The 22,983-nt window shown below is 40.5% G+C and overlaps 1 protein-coding gene and 1 pseudogene across 3 annotated transcripts in view; one reads left to right on the top strand and one right to left on the bottom strand.

Annotated features, from left to right (window-relative positions):
- Positions 1 to 22,983, top strand: part of Ect2 (epithelial cell transforming 2) — a 51,407-nt gene that overhangs the window by 17,477 nt on the left and 10,947 nt on the right. For 2 of the 3 annotated variants that reach the window (XM_031376465.1, XM_031376466.1), the window contains 9 exons: positions 500 to 619; positions 2,230 to 2,298; positions 4,411 to 4,521; positions 5,448 to 5,544; positions 7,301 to 7,382; positions 8,788 to 8,866; positions 9,383 to 9,502; positions 14,385 to 14,523; positions 16,847 to 17,001. In XM_031376465.1, coding sequence (XP_031232325.1) covers positions 500 to 619; positions 2,230 to 2,298; positions 4,411 to 4,521; positions 5,448 to 5,544; positions 7,301 to 7,382; positions 8,788 to 8,866; positions 9,383 to 9,502; positions 14,385 to 14,523; positions 16,847 to 17,001 — 972 coding nt within the window. Of the gene's footprint in view, positions 1 to 499; positions 620 to 2,229; positions 2,299 to 4,410; positions 4,522 to 5,447; positions 5,545 to 7,300; positions 7,383 to 8,787; positions 8,867 to 9,382; positions 9,503 to 14,384; positions 14,524 to 16,846; positions 17,030 to 22,983 lie in introns of all 3 variants that reach the window. The other variant, XR_004120399.1, reaches the window with a different exon arrangement.
- LOC116095200 lies at positions 21,232 to 21,354 on the bottom strand (annotated as a pseudogene).

Here is a 22,983-nt window from a genome sequence, read left to right as displayed (position 1 = left end):
TCAGAAATCCACCTGCCTCTGCCTCCCAAGTGCTGGGATTAAAGGCATGCGCCACCACTGCTCGGCTTTTCTACTAATTCTAATAATTTATTTGTTTGGTTCCTTGTTTTTTAAAAAAAAAAAAGATATGTTTTTATTTTACGTATATTGAGTTTTTTGCCACAGTGCCTGTGGAAACCAGAAGAGTTCATTGGATCCTTGGGACTGGAGTTACAGAAGGTTGTAAACCATCCATGTGGGGGCTGGGAACCGAACCTAGGTTTGCTGGAAGAAGAGCCAGTGCACTGACCCACCTGCTCACAACCCCCCTCCCTTATGTGCGCACGCAGAAAGTGTATCAATATATGAATAAAAAGAAAATGTTATGAGAAAAGATTGTCAGACTTAGGAAGTGTACTTTCCTTGACTTTTTCTGTTGTTGACATCACTGTTTATCATAGGTATTCATATATTAGTCTTCTTTTTCTCAGTTTGCCTAATCTAGATTCCCCCCATTTAGTTATTTCAGGTACCCTTAGAAGAAGAAGGACAACGTGGTGGACCTATTCTTGCACCCGAGGAGATCAAGACTATTTTTGGGAGCATCCCAGATATCTTTGATGTACATATGAAGATAAAGGTAAATTTGTATTAAAGGGCAATAACATTGTTTTTGGGGTTGTGTATATTTATTGTAACATTTCAGGTATTTCAACCTAGCTAAGTAAATCAGTAGTGTATGTTTCTGGCTTTGCGCTCATGGCGCTCCTCCTTGTTTAGGTGGCTTTAAGACACTAGGCTTAAATATGGTAAATGTCTTCAGTAAAAATTTTTTGACATACTATATGTGTGTGAATATTGCCTACATGTTTGTATGTACACCACGTGCGTGCTTGGTACCCAAAGAGGGCAGAAGTTGGCACTGGATCCCCTGTACCTAGATTACAATTGTGGGTGCTGGAACTCGCACCTGGGTTCTGTGAATGAACAGACATGCTTTCTATACCTGAGCCATTGCTCTAGCCCACTCAGGTTTGTATGAATATTTTGTGTTTTAGGATGACTGAGGAATTTTATGAACTAGGGATTAGCGAGTTATGGTTTGTAGGCTGCATCCGGCCCTCTGTCTCAGTGAAGAGCCTGATAGCAGCCCATGCCATCATCCTTTCCTTTCCTCACATTCTCTTTTGATCTCATTCTTTCCCCTTCCTCCTCCCAGAGGGCTCCTCGCCTCCCTATCCAGCTTCATGTTCCTTGTCTCTTTTAAAAAAAGATGAATATAACAAGCCAAGAAAAAACAAAAAGACAGACAAAAAGAATCTACAAGACAAGAAATATATCAGAGCAAGACAAAAGAGCCCAGAAAAAAGAAAAAAAACAAACCATGGGTCCCATCTTGGGTTGACCAACTGCTTCTGGTATGGAGCCTGCCCTGGAGTGTGTTTGCTAAGTCCAGTGACACTCCATTGCAGAAAACCAATTCTCTGTTTCCCAGGAATATCAGTTCCTAATAACTTCTTTGTTAGGGTAGGACTCACTCAAGTCTCTTCTCAGTGCTCTGGTTCTGTCTCGCTTAGACACGGGCACGTATTGTCTGCGCTACCATAGCCTCTGAACTTATATGTGCTCACTTCTATTGTGTCTGGAAGAGGCTGCTTTTTTTTGGGCTCATCCAAGATGGCTCTTACAGTATTTCTGCCTTCTCTGAGTCCGGAGGAGGGAGGTTTGATGAAGGCATTCCATTTAGAACTCAGGGTTCCAGCCTCTCCTCTCCCCATTTGATACTTTGTATGGTTGCTTCTCATACAGTATTCAAGTTCTGCAGACTTGAATACTAATGACAGAAGACATATGGCCTTGGAAGATTTACCATCTGTACCTTTTAGTAAAATTTGCTTGACCCTGCTACAGGTTATAATTTTTAATGACTTGTGTTAAATTAGTTGCTATAGCAGCAGGATTAAAAATAGCTTTCTCATAATTAATAGGTCAATCAACTTTTATAGCTAGTAAGACAAAACATTGATCTATCAGTCATATTGGGGAATTTGGATTGGTCTGACAGTGTTATTTATATTTTTTTAATCCAAAGGCTGTTGTCTTTGTAGACAAAAATTTAATTCTTTGTTGTGATACGAAGTCTGCACATAACATTATGGTACTGCATAAGGTGATTGTTTTTCCTAGCAGAAGATCTCATAAATGTTAGATGTGTCAAATGTTTTGATTTTTTTTTTTCCACCTTTTTAGGATGATCTTGAAGACCTTATTGCTAACTGGGACGAGAGCAGAAGTATTGGTGACATCTTTCTTAAATATGTGAGTGTTCGTTTTAGAGTTCACATTTAAATGGTATCTCATTAAGGACTGACAGGAAAGGAAATGTAAAGATGCCATTTTCCGTGGTTATAAAATCTAGTATTGTTCCTGACTTTTGAAACATACTTTTAATATGCCCAGCAGAACCAAGATCATCGATAGAACACAGTTGCATATTTACTTCTTTGTAAAGTTATCTGCTATCCTCCAATGGTTTTTATATATATTACATATAATATACATATATATAATATGTAAGTATTATAACTAAAGATCTGTATACATATTTATATGTATACATTTATATATACCTATATATCTGTACACACATATAAAATATATTGTTTATCTCTTTATCTGCCTCTGTGGAGTTTGCTTTCTTAATTAGGATTAGGACCACATATATGAATCAGGCAAGGGTGTTGAGTTCATTACACATTATATAGTAGGGGAGAAAGAAACCTTTTTATTTCATGTTTTCATTTAAGACTGGAATTCAGGGTAGCTCAGTGTTATGTTTGCCCTCCGTGCATGAAGCCTGGATTCAATCTCTAGAACTATAAAAATCCTTTAACAAACAATAAACAAAACTAAGAGGTAGGATATAGATACATACACCTCTCCTTCTAACACTTAGGAAATTGAGGCAAGAAAATTGTAAGTCAGAGGCCTTCAAACCCTGTCCCAACAAAAGGCCTACAAAATCCATGTGGCTTACATTTAGTAAATAAACCATTTGTACTAGGTTGCATGGTTTATATCTGTAATACCAGCACTTGGAGGCTGAGGCAGGAGAATTGCTAAGAGTTTGAGGCTAGCCTGAACTTAAAGTGAGACCCTGTCTCAAAAAAAAAAACCAAAAAACAAAACACAAAAAAGCCAGAAAATGTTTTCATTTTCATGAAGTCCTGTGACTGAGCTGCCTTGTTTGAGCCCCGTAAGCCGGGACTATGCGTTTGAGTGCAGCAGTGCTTTTGTTTTCTGAGGCCTCTTCCTCATTCTTATGTTTGTCCAGGTGGTTTGAGGGCTGGAAACAGAAATTTGTTCATTAGATGACTATTAAACATGTTTAATTAGCCAAGACATTTTGTTTTGTTTTGTTTTGGTTTGGTTTTTGGTTTTTCGAGACAGGGTTTCTCTGTGTAGCCCTGGCTGTCCTGGAACTCACTCTGTAGACCAGTCTGGCCTCGAACCCAGAAATCCGCCTGCTTCTGCCTCCCAAGTGCTGGGATTAAAGGTATGTGCCACCACTGACCTGCTAGCCAAGACATTTTTAAAATTTATATAGTTTGTGCATGAGTTCTCTTTGCATGTGTGCTTGCATGACAGAAGAGGCCATCAGATCCCATTGTAGGTAGTTGTGAGCCACCATGTGGTTGATGGGAATTGAACTCAGGAGCTCTCTGGAAGAACAGTCAGTGTTCTCAACAACCAAGCCATCTCTCCAGCTCTAGCCAAGAAACTTTTTTTCATGTTTTGTTTGTAAAGATTATATGTTTTGTCGGGTGGTGGTGGCACACGCCTTTAATCCCAGCACTTGGGAGATAGAGGCAGGTGGATTTCTGAGTTCGAGGCCAGCCTGGTTTACAGAGTGAGTTCTAGGACAGCCAGGGCTATACAGAGAAACCCTGTCTCGAAAAACCAAAAAAAAAAAAAAAAATTATATGTTTTAATTTCAATGGTATTTCTATGTGTGTCCAGGCATGTGCATATCAGCAGAGGCCAGAGGTACACTAGATTTCCTGGGATTGGAGTTACAGGGTGTTATGAACACTCTTGCCTCCTATGGACAATGAGTATTGAATTCGCATCTGCTACAAGAACAGTAAATTCTCTCAAAAGCTATGCCATCTCTTCAGACCAAAATTTTTTCTTTTCTTTTTTTCATTTTTTTTTTGGTTTTTTCTTTTGGTTTTTTGAGACAGGGTGTCTCTGTGTAGCCCTGGCTGTCCTGGAACTCACTCTGTAGACCAGGCTGGCCTTGAACTCAGAAATCTGCCTTCCTCTGCCTTCCAAGTGCCAGGATTAAAGGTGTGTGCCACCACCGCCACCACCACTGTCTGGCTGAGGGTGACATTCATAACCAACTGTTTTCTCTCTCTTTGTTTCTAGTCAAAAGATTTGGTAAAAATCTACCCTCCGTTTGTAAACTTCTTTGAAATGAGCAAGGAAATGATTATTAAATGTGAGAAACTGAAGCCCAGGTTTCATGCTTTCCTCAAGGTAATATAAGTTTCTATCATACGAAATTCTGAGGCACTTCTGAGAGAATTCATTAAAATATTTTTAAGTTGTAATGTTAGTAAAATTCTACTCATATATGAACACCTTAATACTGGTCTTAAAATCAGTTGTTCTGGGAGTGTTTATGGTGTTTAGACCTGGAAATTTGAAGTTTTACACAGCAGAGGATGAGATAGTTGAGTGAACAGGGATGTTGTTTTGGCTGCTTTTATATCGGTGGGGATTGAACCCAGGGCCTTGCATTGGTTCCCTGTATGTGGTTATTTTCAAAAGAAATAATGTCCATGTTTAGTTCTCGAAGCACCTAGTGCCTTTAATGATTGTTTTTTCTCCCACCAGTGCTTTCTTTACTTTAACCAGTGGTGTCGGTGTAGTTGATATGGTAGAGTTTTTATAGGAACTTAGAAAGGCCTGTGTATACAATTCTGTAGAGGATCACACTTTATAACATGCCAACCTTTCCTCAACAAGAGAAATTTTAGGCCTTGGAAAATTATTGAGTCGTGATGCACCTGAGAGCAGCTCCCATCCTATATGAGTTCTTAATTCACTTGTTGATTTGTTTGTGTGTGTGTGTGTGCGTGTTCATGTGTACGTGTGTGTGTGTGTGTGTGTGTGTGTGTGTGCGTGTTCATGTGTACGTGTGTGTGTGTGTATGTGTGTATGTGTGCCTGCTTGCACAGATGTGCTCATGCCAGTGCTTGTGTGTGCATGTGCAGGTCAGAAGTTCTTTATCTTTGACCCTGTAGGTTCTGGGCTTGGCGTGGCGGCAAGTGCCGTTACCTTCAGAGTCACTGTCAACTGCTGGCTCTTTTCTACTAATTCTTGGCGGGGACATTTGTGATAGAATGTTTTGAAGTTTTACATAAAACTATTTTTGTATGTAATAAATTACTTCCTTTTAGATAAATCAAGCTAAGCCAGAGTGTGGACGACAGAGCCTTGTGGAACTTCTCATCCGGCCAGTACAGCGGCTACCCAGTGTTGCCTTGCTTCTAAACGGTACTTGTTTTACCTGTTTTTGTTTGTTTGTTTGTTGTTTTGTTTTGGGGTTTTGTTGTTTGTGTAATTTTGTTTTGTTAGATATTTTTACCCAATAGTTTTTCCCCCTTCTCTGAGAAGGCGAGTCTTCTGTGGCCCAGTTGATCGTGATCTTATAGGTTTAAACATTTATGAGACACCATGACTGTCTGCCTCTCCAGTCTCCTGAATGCAATCGTTAATCTAGTTTATATTAGTGTTGGGGTCCCAGCCCACAGCTTCATGCAATCGGTGATCTAGTGTATATTAGTGTTGGGGTCCCAGCCCACAGCTTCATGCAATCGGTGATCTAGTTTATATTAGTGTTGGGGTCCCAGCCCACAGCTTCATGCAATCGGTGATCTAGTTTATATTATTGTTGAGGTCCCAGCCCACAGCTTCATGCTGTCCACCAGCAGCCCCATCCTCAATCTGCTGCACTTTTTTCTTGAAGGAGTTGACATCCTTATTTTCAAAGTTTATTAAAGTTTTTATAGATATCAGTTTTATGATAATCTTGAAAAACAGTCTCTAAAGCTATAAATTCTCAGTTTTGTCTGATAGTCTTTGTTGTAATAGCTGTGTCCTTCTGTTTAGAAGTTCAGTATACCTCCTGTCACTATGTCTAAATCTGTTTATTCAAGTAACAACATTCCTACAGAACCTTCACAGGAAGAGGACTCATACCCAAGTTTCTAGTCCTCTGAACTTTAGCTAAGTTTTTTATATTTGAGCTTTTTTAAAAAATTTATTTATTTATTTATTTATTTATTTATATCTGCAGCTGTCTTCATTACAGATGGTTGTGAGCTACCATGTGGTTTCTGGGATTTGAACTCAGGACCTTTGAAAGAGCAGTCAGTGCTCTTAACCACTGAGCCATCTCTCTAGCCCCAATGTCTTTTTTTTTAAAGTCAGTGCTACATATTCTGAAAATTTAATCAGTAAGGTAGTTTGGAAACTTTAATGGAAGAAGACAGTGTTATTAGAGAACTTTGGTTAAAATTCTTTTGATTGTTTTAAAAATTGTTATGCTTGTGGGTAGTGGTAGCGCCACACCTGTGAGTTTGAGTGCCTATAGAGGCCAGCCGAGGGCACCAGATCCCGTGGCGCTGGAGTTGTAGGAGTGAGCGGCCTCACTTGGTACTGGGCACTGAAGACGCAAACAAGATCTTTTAACCACTGAGCCTCATTGTTTTATTAAAGACTTTATAGTCCAGGAAATCCTGAAACTCTAATTCTGTTTAATTGTATCTTGAAAATATTTTATGCTGAGTAATAATTTTTGGTTTGTAATTAAAGCAGTTGGTAAACTGATAGATATTAATACTAATTGGCACATCCAATTAGATATATTAATGGGTGGCCTACAATAATGATTTCATTTCTGTCTCTCCAGTGCTGGGATTGAGAGCATGTGCTAGGACCCTGCACATAGTAAGCAAGCGTGCAGCCTCTAAACTGCATATCCAGCTGTTGTGAGAAGGGGCTGTTACTGTGCAGTCAGTGCTGCTCCAGACTTGCAGTCCTTCTAACCCCAGCTCTTCAGGTTAGGGATTGCAGATCTGCTGTACTGTTCCTAGACACAGACTTCTGCTCACAATAAGGGCTAGATGTTCTCTTTAAAAACAGTTAACCTCTTAAGAAAAAATACATCTTAGTGATGTATTTTTAAGGCATAGGTGGAAAACCATTGACTTCTTTTTAATCATGGGAAAAAACCATTTTATTATTACAGATCTTAAAAAGCATACAGCTGATGAAAATCCAGACAAAAGCACTTTAGAAAAAGCTATTGGATCACTAAAAGAAGTAATGACGTAAGCAATTTATATTTTACTTTGTGTATGTGTGTGTGTGTGTGAGAGATAGAGACAGACAGACAGATTGAGTGTGTGGTGAACACATGGGCTTCGTCATAGACAAGTGGCAGTCAGAAGACAACTGTGCAGGGTGTTTCCCCCATCCACTGGGACATGGGCTTATGGCATATGTGGCTGTCAGTGCTTCTACCTGTACATTCGTCTTGCTGGCATGTTTCCATGTTTTTATTGGATTAGGCTGGAAGTGGTAATCTTTGTCATAAACAATAGAAAAGTATCAATAGCATACTTTTGTAAGGTAAGCTCTTACTCTAGTAGTATGCTTACATTAAAGTGATGCGTATTGTTAGAATATGTTGATCAAAATATTTATTCCTGGCATTAATTATATGTACAGAGACAGTAATGGAAATTTGAAAATAGCCGTGAATGCACACATAGATCTTTTCTTCTTAGGCTTTTCCTTGTCATTCACATGCATATGGTCTTTCTCATGGGGACTTTCTGATTTCAGTTAAATTATGGTTTACAAAGATGTATTTCTGTAAACCTTGCATTCATAGGTCCTCTTACCAGCTGAATTTTCTTTTTCCTACTTTTTATATTTGATTCAGTTTTCTCATGTTAATTAAACTTCATTCAGTGAAGTCTTTACATATTCCTTAAACTCATGAAGTTCCCTCTCAGAACATTCTCCTACTCAACAAGATCCTAACCCCATCCAAGGTTTACCTTCCTAAGGCTCCCTGCGATGTTGAGCCATGTGTGAGCTCCAGCTAGTCTCCCTGCCCCCCATTTCCCATTGGTGTTTCATGTTGACAGTAGTGTGCACCATGAGCAGAGGTGTTCCCGTATTTCTTAGCAGTAAGTGAAAGTTCCCATAGTCTTACGTTCATAAACTGTTCACTGTATAGTGAATTCCCAGGGTTTAGTTAGAAGTGATTGGTAACTAAGAGCCTGGTTCAGTAAACACAGATTTAGTTTTGGACACAAGGGTAAAAGGCGAGCGGAGGCTAAGCCGTCCTGTCTAGATGCAGTTGTGCTGTGGCTGTTTTCTTTGCAGTGAGATGACTGCCATATGATTTGAGAGGAAAGCATAAAGCTTAATGCAAAGTATGTTTCAAACCTGAGAGTCTTGTTAACATCAAGTATTATATAGGCTAACTGTATTCTAGAAAGTGTAAATCATGAGTAAAATGTTCTACAGTGAAGTATAACATTTCTGAAAGACTCCTTGGGATATTTTTTTAATAGGATGTTTTGAAGGAATGTTTATCTGATTCATGTATCACAATTAAGGCATCCACATGAAAGTTGAGCTTTGTGACATGAGATTTATTTGCATACTCATTTCGGTGTCTATATTAAAAGAAATTTTATGAAACAACCATTAATTTTTCAGACATATCAATGAGGATAAGAGAAAAACAGAAGCACAGAAGCAAATTTTTGATGTTGTTTATGAAGTAGATGGATGCCCGGTAAGCAGCTTCTGTTGACGACCAGTGAATTTTCTGCTCTAGTGACGTTTCTATGGTTTCAGTATAAAAAGTCTCATGCTGTGGAGATGGCTCTGGGTATGAGCACTGGCTGCTCTTAGAAAGGACCCATGTCTGTGACTCACAACCTAGGGTTCCAGCTACAGCTGTGGACTGGATGCCCTTTCCTGGGTGCTGAGTGTACAGTTACGCATAGAGCACATACAGGGAGAGACAACACACATATACATAATAATAGAAACAGATCTTTAAAAATAGATTAACAATCTTAGCAGGTTTTTTGTTTTTTGTTTTTTTTTTCTCAAGACAGTGTTTCTCTGTGTAGCCCTGGCTGTCCTGGAACTCACTCTGTAGACCAGGCTGGCCTTGAACTCAGAAATCCGCCTGCCTCTGTCTCCTAAGTGCTGAGATTAAAGGCGTGTGCCACCACCGCCCAGCAACTTCTTTAGTTAAGGTTCACAGGCTAACCTGTTATCTTACTTCTGTTAATATTCACAGGCTAACCTGTTATCCTCTCATCGAAGCCTAGTACAAAGAGTGGAAACAGTGTCTCTTGGCGAGTACCCCTGTGACCGAGGGGAACAAGTCACCCTCTTCCTCTTCAATGACTGCCTCGAGGTAAATTTGTACTCACTCAAGTTTAACACTGATGGCTTTTGTCATCTCCCTAAATATTTAAAACAAAGCCTTAATCGATGTACAGTGTAGAAATTTGAGGTATATTCAGTTATTTTTCAAAAAAGAGACCAATTGCTGATTACATAATGTGAAATACTTTTGGGAGAAAGTCTAATGTTAACTTTGATACAAATTTGCAGACTGCAAAGTCAGAATTCCTTACAAGTAAATGCTTAGATGATGAGTTCTGGGGAACCTTGTTTTTATGTGTATTTATTCAAGATCTACAAGTTGGGGTTTTTGTTTTGTTTTTCATTAAAATGTAAGTAGCCTTTTGCAGCTAAGCTGGAGGCAGTTGGAGAGCTAATTTGATAACGTACTGTGACTCCTGGATTTCTTTTTCCTATGTTGATAGTGTCTTGCTCTGTAGCTTTAAACTGGCCGTGAGCCCAGGCAGCCTCCCCGAGGGCTGGGGGACAGCGTGAGCCACGGTGCCTAATTGGAGTCTTTAAAATAAGGTTTTATTGATAAGGTGTAATAATTCTAATTCTAAAAATCTCACCTGTGTATGTTCAATATTTTCTTCCCAATAATACCCCACAGGCAGATGAGTTTTATATATGTTTAAGGCTTCTTTCTATTTTTTAACATGTATTTTTAAATAACAAATTTAATGAGGGGATTGTGTCTTAGGGTTTCCATTGCTGCAATGAAACACCATTTTCAAAGCAACGTGGGGAGGAAAGGGTCCATCCAGCTTACACTTCCACATCACTGTTCTTCACCAAAGGAAGTCAAGAGAGCAACCTGAGGTCAGAAGCTGACGCAGAGGCTACTCTCGGCTTGCTTAGCCTCCTCTTAAAGAACCCAGGACCACCAGCTTAGGGAAGGCAGGAGTAGCACTGCCCAAAGTGGGCTAGACCCTCCCACATCAATCACCGAGAAAATACCCTGTAGGCTCACCTACAACCTGATCTTATGGAAGCATTTTTTTTTTTAAGATTTATTTATTTATTTTATGTGTATGAGTACACTGTAGCTGTACAGATGGCCATGAGCCATCTTGTGGCTGCTGGGAATTGAGCTCTGGCCTTGCTTGCTCTCTGCCCTGCTCACTCCGGTGAAATTCACTGTAGCTGCCTTCAGACGCACCAGAAGAGGGCGTCCGATCTCATTACCGGTGGTTGTGAGCCACCATGTGGTTGCTGGGATCTGAACTCGGGACCTTCTTACCCGCTGAGCCGTCTCGCCAGCCTGGAAGCGTTTTCTTAATTTGGTTTCTTCCTGTCAGATGACTTTAGCGTATGTCAGGTTGACATTAAATTATCTAGCACAGGTAGAAAGGAATACAGTGTTCTCTATATCAAGAAAGAAAAGATGTTCACTTGGTTAAACAGACATTAACAAGAATATCCTTTGACATGTTTGTTACCGCTGAACTTTCTGTTGCCCTCATCAAAGTGTGCTGGGTTTGCTTTTTCCTTTAAGTCTGTCCATTCCTCTGTCCCTTTCTGTGTTGTTTTCTTTTAAAGAGTCCTCTCTTCCATTATGTACATTATTGTTTAAAGTATAAAGCACTAGCTGGCCTTAGAAACCAGGGCATGCACAGAGTGGAAGCTGCTCTGGGTGAAAGGGCAGTAAGATGTCCAGGAAGCTCTCCCTCTGGAGAGGGTCTTGTGCTCAGAGGTTCTAGGTGGTACTCTCACTTAGCTAATAACGTTACAGAACACACAAAATAGTGATGTTCTGATACACAATTGGTCATGTGGAGTGAAACAAAATCCTGAAGGTCATGCACTCACTGGGTGATTGTAAATGCCTGAATCCCCTGCAGTAGTAAGCATCTCTGCTTTTGAAAACAAGGTTAGGTCAGTCATAATCCCATTTTACCTGAAGGTACATTATCAGGTGCTTAGCTGTATGTAGTTGGAGTGGTTTTCTTTGTTTCTGTTAATATTTTTTGAGGTTTTTCCTGCTGAAATCTCTAGGCCTGTTGGCCTCATTCTGTTAGATTGGGTTACTTAGATTTCCTTAACAATTTGTTATGGAATTTATCTTTGCTTTTAGTACAGCTGTGATTTGTTTTGTTTTGTTTGTTTAATTGTATATCCCTTTCATATTTTACCATAATTGGCTCACGAGATCCCTTCTGCTTTAATTTTTATTGTGGCAATCCCTGTACCTTCTCAGGCCTGGCCCAAGTCTCTTCACCTTTGTGAGTTCAGAGACTTTATTTTCCTCCTCTGTCCTAGTCAGGGCAAATATTGCTGTGATGAAACACCATGAACAAAAGCAACTCAGGGAAGAAAGGGTTTATTTGGCATATACTTCCATATCACTGTTCATCATCAAAGGAAGTCAGGACAGGAACTCACACAGGGCAGGAACCTGAAGGCAGGGGCTGATGCAGAGGAGGGGTGCTGCGTACTGCTGTGCTACGCATGGCTTGCTCAGCTGCTTTCTTATAGAACCCAGGACCTCCATCCCAGGGATGGCGCCACCCACAATAGACTGGGCCCTCCCACACCAGTCACAGATAAAAGGAAGTGCTCTATAGGCTTGCCTGTAGTGGGGTCTTATGGGGGCATTTTCTTTTCTTTTCTTTTTTTCAGACAGGGTTTCTCAGTGTAACCTTGGCTGTCCTTGAACACTCTGTAGACCAGAAATCTACCTGCCTCTGCCTCCTAAATGCTGGGATTAAAGGCGTGCGCCACCACGCCCAGCTGGAGACATTTTCTTAGTTGAGGTTCCCTCCCTTTGATGACTCAGGCATGTTTCAGGTTGACATAAATGTCATCAGCAATCCTATTAGCCTCCATCTTAGTTGCTTGAGTAGAAATGGCTGGTTCTTCCTGTTTTATCTTGAGTCCAGCAAGGACTGGCCGTGTAATCCGTTTGCTTCCTCCCAGCTGCTTAGTTTAACACAGGATCTTGCTATGTCTCTTAGGCTGGTTTGAACTGCCTCAGCCTCTGAATGCTAGGTTACAGACATGTGTCCCCACCAGGCCATGGTGGCTCACGCCTTTAGTCCCAGCACTTGGGAGGCAGAGGCAGGCGGATTTCTGAGTTCGAGGCCAGCCTGGTCTACAGACTGAGTTCCAGGACAGCCAGGGCTACACAGAGAAACCCTGTCTCGAAAAACCAAAACCAAAAAAACCCAGATATGTGTCACCATGCCTGTTGAGCTACTGTAGTTCTGATGAGAAGTTTGAACTTACCTAGGTAGACCCTTCGTGCTTCACTCACTTAAGAAAAATAAAACTCTCAGCAAAATTGAAATTAAAAAGTTGCTTTTAATATTTTAATTCTATATAACATAAAACCCAGAGCAATCACTACACTTCTACATTAAGAACAGTTGAATATCAGTAAAATCTGTATTGTCTTTAATATGACAGATGACTCTTAAGAATTTATTTTCTGTTTGAATATCTTATCTGTGCTTTGGGTTTTTTGTTTGTTTGTTTGTTTTTCAAGACACCCTAGCTGTCTTGGAACTCACTCTGTAGACCAGGCTGACCTAGAACTCAGGAATCTGCCTGCCTCTGCCTCCCAAGTCTGGGACTAAAGGTGTGTGTCATCACTGCTTGGCCTTGGGTTTTTATTTTTAACCTTGGCTTATTAGTGCTTGTGCTATCAATTTTAATACTGTTCTTTCCTTTTTCAAAAATAAACCGTAAAATAATATATTTCATCTAGCCAAACAAAAAGGAAGCATATCCAATCATTCACAGGAGTCAGGGTATCTGCTGCTTACTTTTGATAATATATGTATAAATGAGCCTTTGTAGTTGTTTTGTATATATGTGTGTGTATATGTATATAAAACACACACATATATACACATGCATATAATTTATATAATATATATGTAACATGTGCAATAGACACATGTGTGTCTGCTCTAGTGTGGTTATAATATACTGACTAGCTCATCTTATTCATTTGCTCAATAACAGGTAATCTATTTTTAACTGTGTCTCTCATACTCATGATGACTGATGTCAATTCAAGTACATATTTATGTTCATTTTATGTTAACAATACCTTTCAGTAAAATCTGTAATACCGAAAATGAGATTTCTTTTTTCTTTCCCTCTTCTTTTCCTTTCCTTTCTTTTCTTTCCTTTCCTTTCTTTTCACAAAATCCCAATGTAACCTGAATCACGAGCTCTTTCTGGCTTTGCTCCTCTCCAGTTCCCTCTCCCCCTTTGCATGGGTATCCAGTTAAGGTAAAGTTCCAGCCTAATACAGCACTGTGAATTCATAATTCCCATTGCTTCTGTGTGTGTGTGTGTGTGTTGTTGTTGTTTATCCTTTGAGACAGCCTCTCTGTGTAGTTCAGGGTGGCCTGGAACTGAAAGTCCTGTCCTGGCAGAGCCCCGAGAGCTGGGGTCTCAGGTGCATGCTGACCTACTCTGAAGCCTTCCTTTGTCAGTGTTGTGGGAGCAGTCATGAGGGCAGGAATGATTTGATACTTCTTCTGTATTATTCTGTCACTAGGAGAGATTTCAAATTTTTAACTTAAACTAAAATTAACACCCTTTAGAGCCCTAGACTCCTGCCCAAGAACAACTGTCCCCGTGTGGGGTTGGGACTTTTATTCTAGACCTCTGCCGCTGTCCCTTGTGTTCTTGTCTTTCCATGCTCTGGGGACTCTTTGCGCTCCCGATTGTGAACTTTCCTAATATAGACATGAGCATCTGGCTACATAATTACATGTGTGCTTTCTCGTCAGTCTCTTGCTTTTATCGCGTAGTAACTGGAATGGCTAATCTTCAGATTAGTTGCCTATACATTTATGTGATTGGCACTGTTATTTTTAAATGTTCAAAATTTGGCTTTATCACAATAATGATTATGACTTTCCCCCTACAATCAGATAGCAAGAAAACGGCACAAGGTTATTGGCACTTTTAGAAGTCCTCATGACCGTACCCGACCACCAGCGTCTCTGAAGCACATTCATCTAATGCCTCTTTCCCAGATTAAGAAGGTGCTGGACATCAGAGAGACAGAAGGTAAGCTTATGGGAGAAGCATTCCTTAAATATGAATAGCTTGTCCTCATTGAGGCTTAGATTTATTATTATAATTTTTTTTAATGTGTAAATTTTCTTCACATGTGGCTCATCACTCCTAAAGTAATTGCTCCCCATCTCAACTTTTCTATGTACAGACGCGAGGTTTTCATTGTTTCAAATGAAAGTGTTACACCAACTTGGGGAATATCCTCTCTTAAGAGCCAAGCAACTTTTAAACAGCTATGCTTTAAAATACCACCTTAGTGCCCACATCAAAACTTAACTAATAATTCTTCAAAGTCCAACGTAAACAAATCTATGTATGTATGTTTATTTAGTCTATGTGTCTGTGTATTACATCCATACAGTGCCCACAGAGGCCAACCGAGGACACGCATGCCTTTGGGAGTGGAGTTAAGGTGGTTGTGAGCCACACGGGTGCTGGAAATGAACCCAGGTTCTCTGGCAAAGCAGCCAGTGAAGTCTTAACCACTGAGCCATTTCTTCTGCTCCAGGAATGTTTTTAAGGTTTGGGAAGGGGATTGCGGGAGTGATGACAATATAGGCCAGTGTGTAAAGGTGCTTGCTGCTGTCCTGACCTGAATTTAGTCCCTGCCACTCACACAGTGGAGGAGGAGAACTCACTCCCACAGTTTGTCCGCTAAAGCCCACATACTTAGCATGTGAGTGTGCTTAGGAACAGACAATCGTACCATTTTTTTTTTTTAAAGAACAGAGATTAGTAGTAGATGTATGTCACATAAATAGCCCACAGTGTCTGGTGACTTGGCATAGGATCCAATACATACACAGGTACATATGAAAACGATGGGTGTTGTGGCTCACTCTGATACTTTGGGAGGCAGAAACAAGCAGATCTCTGAGTTTTGAGTCCAGTTATGGGTACATAGTGAGTCACTGTTCTCAAAAGTAGGCATGTGTAATATGTGTGTATGTGTGCATGTATGTGTGTATGCGCGTATGTGTGCATGTGTATATGTGTGTGTGTGCGCGCGCATGTTCCTGTGTGTTGCATGTGTGCTAGTCTTCTCTTGTAACAAAATTCCTGAGATAATCTATTTCTAAAGATACTTTGGCTGATGATTTTAGAGATTTCAATCCATTCTCTTTGGTCTCACTGCTGTGAACATTGGTGACATGGTTCGTCATGTCTGAGAGCATGCTGGAGCCTCATGGCGGAGCCGTGAAATGGCATGTCCTCAGCTGTCTCGAACCTCCCACTCATACCCAGCAGGAGACCAAGCCTATAAAGACTTTTGGTGACATCCCAATCCAAATTAGAGCACTATCCCAAGGGAGACTTTGCCTTTTAAACTTGACTAGTATTTGGTTTTTCTGTAGGTCTGAAATAGACCTACAACAGTCTTCTACTTTAAGTTGTGCTATCAAGTTGGACAGCACTGGTGTTGTGTGGCCATGGTCTTGTTTAGGAAATCTCTTCTTTTTTCTTTAAATAAAGTTGGGTGCTTTAGGCGACCTGCTCCTGAGTTTGTCAGACACGAGCGTCTCCTTCGTCTCGTGTGTCGCTGCTGATCAGACCCAGGGCTTTGCGCCTGCTTGTCAAGCACCCCACCCCTGAGCCACATCTTCAGTCCACAGTAACTTAAAAAAATGTTTTTTTTTTTCACCTGTTCAACTCTGTTTATTAGAGCCTATGATGAGACATTTATTTAAATTTGGTGTTGTGGTTGTGAAAGTGTTCAATACACATTAAGGGGTGTCTTTAAGATACAGATCAGGGAGGTAGAGAGGCACTTGATATCCAACCTGATAACCCGAGTCCAGTCCCAGGGACCCTTGTGGAGGGAACTGTCCTCCCACGCTACTGTCCTCTGGCCTCCACATGTTCATTCAGAGCAGTTTTATGTTGTTTGTTTTCAAGTTTTTTAGTGTTATAATTTTAAAATCAGTTATTTTAGCATCTCAATTATAAAGCAATTATGTTTCAATATTTGTATACTTCTTTGAATTTTATGTTGTTAGTGATATATGCTCTCATAATTAAAGTTTTGAAATTAAATACTAGAATGCTAAGAAATGTTATCTACTTTTTAGTAAACTATCAGTGAGATGTTTCAATGTCACAGAGGGCACTCCTTACTTGTTCTCAGTTTACTTTGGTTCCTAATGTAGTATATATGGTTAATTCTCCCCAGCGCTTCAAATGACTGTACTAATGCTCCCTTTTAGTTGACAAAAAGCAGGGCAGGGAGAGGAGGTAGGTGGTTGATTCTGGTGTTCTGTGGAAATGCAGTGTCTGATAGCTAAGGAGTAACACTTTGCTTATTCTGGAACCCTAGATTGTCACAATGCCTTTGCCTTGCTTGTGAGGCCACCAACAGAGCAGGCCAATGTACTGCTTAGCTTCCAGATGACGTCAGAGGAGCTTCCAAAGGAGAGCTGGCTGAAGATGCTGTGTCGACACGTCGCCAACACCATTTGTAAAGCAGATGCTGTGAGTTCTTACACCTGTGTCACATACGGTAAAGCATGCACTGTGTGGCCAGAGTGGCCAGAGTACATTTCCAGTGGTTAGTCATGAGTAGGAGAGAGCCTTTAGTTTTATTCACATACTGAAAACCTAGGTTGTGTGGGGGGGTTTTACATTTTCAGGCATGTGAACTATCCCGAGTCCCTGCTTGGCAGGTGGACAGCTTTAACGTTCTAGCTCTGGGGCTGCAGTTTACAGTGCGCTTTGGGCACTGGGAGTGCACTGTATGCTTTTTGCAGATGTTCTTCCTTTTAATCAGAGTTTAATAAGTGGATATTAAGGTTATTTTGCATATGTAATGTCTTGGGTAGCTGTTTTACAAGTTGTTTTCTAATTTTTATTTCTTTTTTAATTAAAAAACATTACCATTTTGTGTTTACCAGTGTTTTGCTTGTGTGTATGTTTATGGCCTGGGTGGACTTGGAGTTACAGGTGGTTGTGAGCCACCATGTGGTGCTGGGAATCACACTAAGGTTCTTTAGAAGAGCCACCAGTGCTCGTATAAGCTATTAAGCCATCTCTCCAGCCCCTTCAAATCAAAACCCTTTTGAAATCCAGCAATGGAAGTCTTTGCTCAACAGTGTTTCAAAGTGTCTGTAAGCTCTCTTCATTCCTTTTTTTCCCCTTTGACTGTATTTTTGAGATGGCCCGCCTTTGAGCTCAGTATTTTATTATTATTGTTTGACTCATCCTGACATTGATGCTTTCTTCGGCTGTCTTTGTAACGTTGTGAATTTTTCCTGCACAGTGATTTTTTTTTTTTAAATTGCTTCCATCACTATTTAGTGTCTCTGCTGAGTGTTGAATCTTTTCTGTCTTCTTGAAACTCAAGGTTTCTTAAAACTTTTTTTTTTTTTTTTAAGTTGCAGATATAGTCCATCACAGTGGTGAAGCCAAGGCAGCAGGGGTCAGAGTGCCTGGTCGCATCCCTCCCAGTAAAGAGGCAGAGCGATGCTTGTACTTGCTTTTCCTCCTTCTTAACGTAGATAGGTCAGCATGCCAGAGTGATGCAGAAGTGTCACTCACAGACAGGCCTCGTCACATCCTAATCCAAATAACCCTCCAAAGGCATGCCAAAAGGCTTGGATTCCATGTGATTCTAGACTCAGATTAACCGTACAGGTGGTAGAGGCGGTCTTTCTACTGCTGGTTAACATGGTTCTTCAGTTTAGTCCCTGGTTTGGGGACGTGGTTCAGTGTTGGTTTCATCATGGTACCCTTTGGTGAGTTTAAGTCCAGGGCCTGGCCTTAATTCTTCCCAGGCCAGAGGCATCTTCCCACTTTGCTTCAAGGGAGGAGAGTGATGCATCTTATCTCTTGGTTAAAGCAGACACTGTACCCACTCATCTGGCTTTCAACACTTAGGACGATCTTAGTTACTGTCACTATGCTATCTCTTCCCACTCCTATCCTGTAATTTCCATCGGCGTTCTTAGGTATGGATAGTATTGGCAGAATATTCCTCTTTCAGAATGCTTGGAAGCAGAAGTGTCTCACATGTTGGCAAGTTTTTCAGATTGTGGACTGTCTGTAGACTTTCCTGGTCATCTGAAGTGCTGAGATAAACTGCTCCAAACTCAGTATTGGGTGCTCATTGTTTTATGGAACGTTTAGGATTTCAAATTGTTGGATTATGACTTCACATTGTTAGATTAGGGATGTTGCCTATAGTAAAAGAGAGGATTTTGTTTTCTTTCTTATTGAAAGCATTTCCTGTCAGGACAAGTTGCCAGTCCAGTTCTTTCACAGCAGCTCTTAAAGTACCTTTATAGCAGACACATTACAGTGGAGATCTGGGTGCAATGGCTGGAAGTAAATGAATTGCCAGTCATTTGAGATTCTACAGTAGCTCTTGGATGAGTTCAAGGTCCCTTGGAAGATAACTTGCTCTTCATCTGGGGCCGGGTTGTTAGAGAGCCCGGCCCTTACTCTGCAGAAATGATTCAGTGAAGGGATCTGATGCTGAAAAACCTTGACACTGTTTGGTAATAGATTTAGAGTTGCTTGGGCCTTCCCATGGGAGTCACATTTTACCATAGTTACACTTGCCTTTTAATGATAATGAAGTTTACACATATCATGGCAGGTAACAGGATGGCTTATGCAGTCCTTTCTAGGTGGGTAACTCTGTAACATAGAAATGCAAAGCTAATGGGAATTTTTGCTTAAAATGTAATTATTGGCTTATTAGCTATAAGATGAATAATCATATTAGAACTCAACTACAAGCAGCAAATGCAGAACATTTCAGATAATATAATTATCCACAAGATGGCAGCAAACATTTACCTATGTTCTGATATATATATACCTACACCACAAAATTATTCCAGTTTGTTGAAATTTTTTTCCTTAAGATTTGCTTACGCATTGAGAGATTTGGTGACATCAGTAAGCTTTTTTTCTCAGTTAAGGTTTCACACATAGTAAAAAAATTTAAAGCCCCTAGTTTAATGTCTTATTTGAGAATATTTTGCCATGTTGAAGAAAGTATGTTTCTAAATATGTATGTTCAAGTGATATAAATATATGTACAACTGGTAATATTTTAAAAAGCAATTCTGATTTTTTTTAATCAATAGTTTTTTGGCTTTTTAAAAAAATTCCTAGTACCCTGAATAGTAGACACTTGCTCATTTGTTGTTAAAGTCTTCTTTGATATGCAATCCCAGGGAGTCTCAGACCCGCAGCAATCTGCTTGCCTTAGCCACCCATACTCTAGGATACCACACCAGATTAAGGCTGTTTGTATATAATAAGACAGTTTTATTATGTATAATGTTTCATTTATTTTGACCATTTGTAAATGAGTTAACAAAGCTTTCAGGATGAAAGAAAGCTTTAAAACAATTCGTGTGAAACTAAAGCTAAGAATAATGACTGATCATTGTATAGCAAACTCCAGGACTCAGGCATCTTTATTCTCAGTCAAACCTTTTATGTGTGTGAATTTCACCTCATACCTGCCTTCTACCTTGCAGCCTCCCCCACAACAGAGAAAAAAAAAATCTTGTGGAAGCTGTAGTGTGTCACAGTGTGTCCCACAGTATACCCTTTTGTCTACATTTCTCTGCTTGCAAATGTTCATGTTAGTGACTTTGGTCTGGTTCAAGGCTTCTGGCTCCTGCTATGTTATCAGTATTGGAACCACTTGGACTCCTCTCAGATACCCTGTTGCTGCTGGGCCCTATGGTTTTGGATCTGTAGGATTGGCCCCTTATGCACTCCAGCAGGTCATTGCTGGGGTAGATCTTAGGGAGGGCAAATTCAAAGCTAGCCAGCCTGCTGACATTGGGGCAGCTCCCGGCCTCCCATCCAACTCCCATCAGGGTCAGCTCTACTGTTGCAGCAGGCGAGGGATAGGGCCAGCTCTCCTCATGCTCATCCTCTGGCAAGCTCATCTGCAACTATTGCCTCCTCGTTGGGGGAAGGGCGCTCTCCCAAGTATGGCATCTGGCTAGGGTTGGGGGTCAGCTCTCTTAGTTTCCTACCTCAAGAGACAGTTCTGCACAGCCTCAGATATCAACATGTCCCTAGGAGGCAGCCCAGAGCAGGGACTTCCAGCTGACCTTTGGTAGCAGACCCCTGATGCTGCAAGGCCATGGACCCAGACATCTCCTCCCTCCCCACCCCCACCCCCCAGTTGCAGCGCAGTCCAGGGTCCAGGTGATGTCACTAGCCACTCAGGTTGTTCCTACCCCTGAGTCTCCAGTTCTGTCTCTTCATTGTGCCCACATCCTTCTGTTTCTCTTTCTCTTCCAATTCTCCACCACTTACATGCTCTACTTAGTGACTCCTTGGGTCTCGAGTGTCTAGGGTCATCTCAGAAGTGGTCTCAGGAGCGCTTACTATGCCCAGCTCATGCATTATAATGCTGGGCAGGGTCATCTCAGGCATGGTCTACTCCTCCAGGCCTTTGTGGTGCCAGATGGGTGGTCATCTAAGGCTAGCTCCCTGTCCCAACCCTAATGGCACTGGTCTGGTGGTCACCTTGGGGCCCCATCCAAGGCTAGTCTGTCCTGGACTCATTCCTGCCCAGGGACCATTGTCCCAGGTGGAGTTCTGGTTTGCTCTCCACCCCGGATGCCCATCTGGGCCTTCTAGGCACTAGACTGGTGATATCTCAAGCTAGCTCCCTGTCTGGGATTCCTGGCACTGGACTGGTAATCATGCCAGACTTGCTTTTCTCAGGGAATGGTAAGGTTACTAATCATTTAAATGTTCACAAATCAGAACAGAGTGAAGACATAGCCTGTCTTTCTGCCACCCACTGATGCACATGTGACATAGCAGCTCTGTAAGTCCTCTAGGGGCAGGGCAGTCAAACCTTTGTGTTATCTCTGCTCCCTAGTTATATGATGCCCCATGTTCTTTGTTTTCAGAATGTAACATGTGAAGTTTAGTCTGCTTAAAGTGTTAACTCAATGTATACAACAAGATTTCCAGTCTCTTGCCAACATGTATATTCTCAGTCAGGGAGGCGTTTTTTTGTGATCCAGTACCCTCCTTTAATGCCAACAGTACAGTTTTGTGCATAAATGAACTCAAGCATTGTTATCTTTTGCCAATATAGTTAAGTCTAGAAGTAACTTGAGAATTAAATGCCCTGTGCCATTATTTAGTATTTTTGACACTAACTCAATATTTCTAGTAAAAATAAAAACTATATTCTATATCTTGGCTTGCAGAGGTAGTAGCTCAGTAGGTAAGAGTACTGGCTTTTCTTGCATAGCACTCAGGTGCTATTCCCAATACCCACATGCTAGCTGAAGACACTGGATCCAGTTCCAGAGCATCTGATGCTCATGTCTGTGTATGGGCACAAGGCATGCATGCAGTGTACATACATACATACATACATACATACATTCATATATGCATTCAGGCAAAAATACCCATACACATTATAAAATGTTCTATATCGATTTTAATTATTGCCACTGATTGCTTATGAATAACAGTATTTTGATTTTTCTAATCTTGTAAGCAGAATTATAACTAAAGTGGAATAGACATAGGACCTGTAGGAAGATATTTGTCCTTGTGAGCCAGTATTATTTATAATGAAGTTAATATATGATTTTTATAACTATTCTGCAAATTACATATAGAATGCGTATATCACTTAGTATTCAAAATTGTTGGATCCTAAGTGTTAAGATTCCAAGTATTTCAGATTTTAGATTTTTTTCTACATTTTGAAATATTTGCATATGCATAATGGGATTAACTGGGTATTATGCAAGTTTAAACCTGCAATTCTTTTGTTTCTTACAGTCTAAAGATAATTTGTTTTGTGGGAGCCAGGGAGGTGAGCTTCAGGAAGGGAAAGGAGAAAGGCCGGGTGACTCATGTGTTAGGTGCTTTTATTGACTGAAGATACCAGAAATGTGAGATCAGTTTTTGGGTGCATGTTAACTAACACCCATTCATAAGTAAACTTGTAAACTAAACTGAAGCTCCTTGTCATTTACAGTTGACTAACTATAACTAACACCCATTCATAAGTAAACTTGTAATGTAACTGAAGCTCCGTGTCATTTACAGTTGACTACCTATAACTAACACTCACTCATAAGTAAACTTGTAAACTAAACTGAAGCTCCTTGTCATTTACAGTTGACTACCTATAACTAACACCCATTCATAAGTAAACTTGTAAACTAAACTGAAGCTCCTTGTCATTTACAGTTGACTACCTATAACTAACACTCACTCATAAGTAAACTTGTAAACTAAACTGAAGCTCCGTGTCATTTACAGTTGACTACCTATAACACTCATTCATAAGTAAACTTGTAAACTAAACTGAAGCTCCGTGTTATTTACAGTTGACTACCTATAACTAACACTCATTCATAAGTAAACTTGTAAACTAAACTGAAGCTCCGTGTCATTTACAGTTGACTACCTATAACTAACACTCATTCATAAGTAAACTTGTAA

This window comes from Mastomys coucha, unplaced genomic scaffold (assembly GCF_008632895.1).
Source record: "Mastomys coucha isolate ucsf_1 unplaced genomic scaffold, UCSF_Mcou_1 pScaffold17, whole genome shotgun sequence".
NCBI classification, from domain to species: domain Eukaryota; kingdom Metazoa; phylum Chordata; class Mammalia; order Rodentia; family Muridae; genus Mastomys; species Mastomys coucha.
This window is presented reverse-complemented; position numbering and strand designations above follow the sequence as displayed.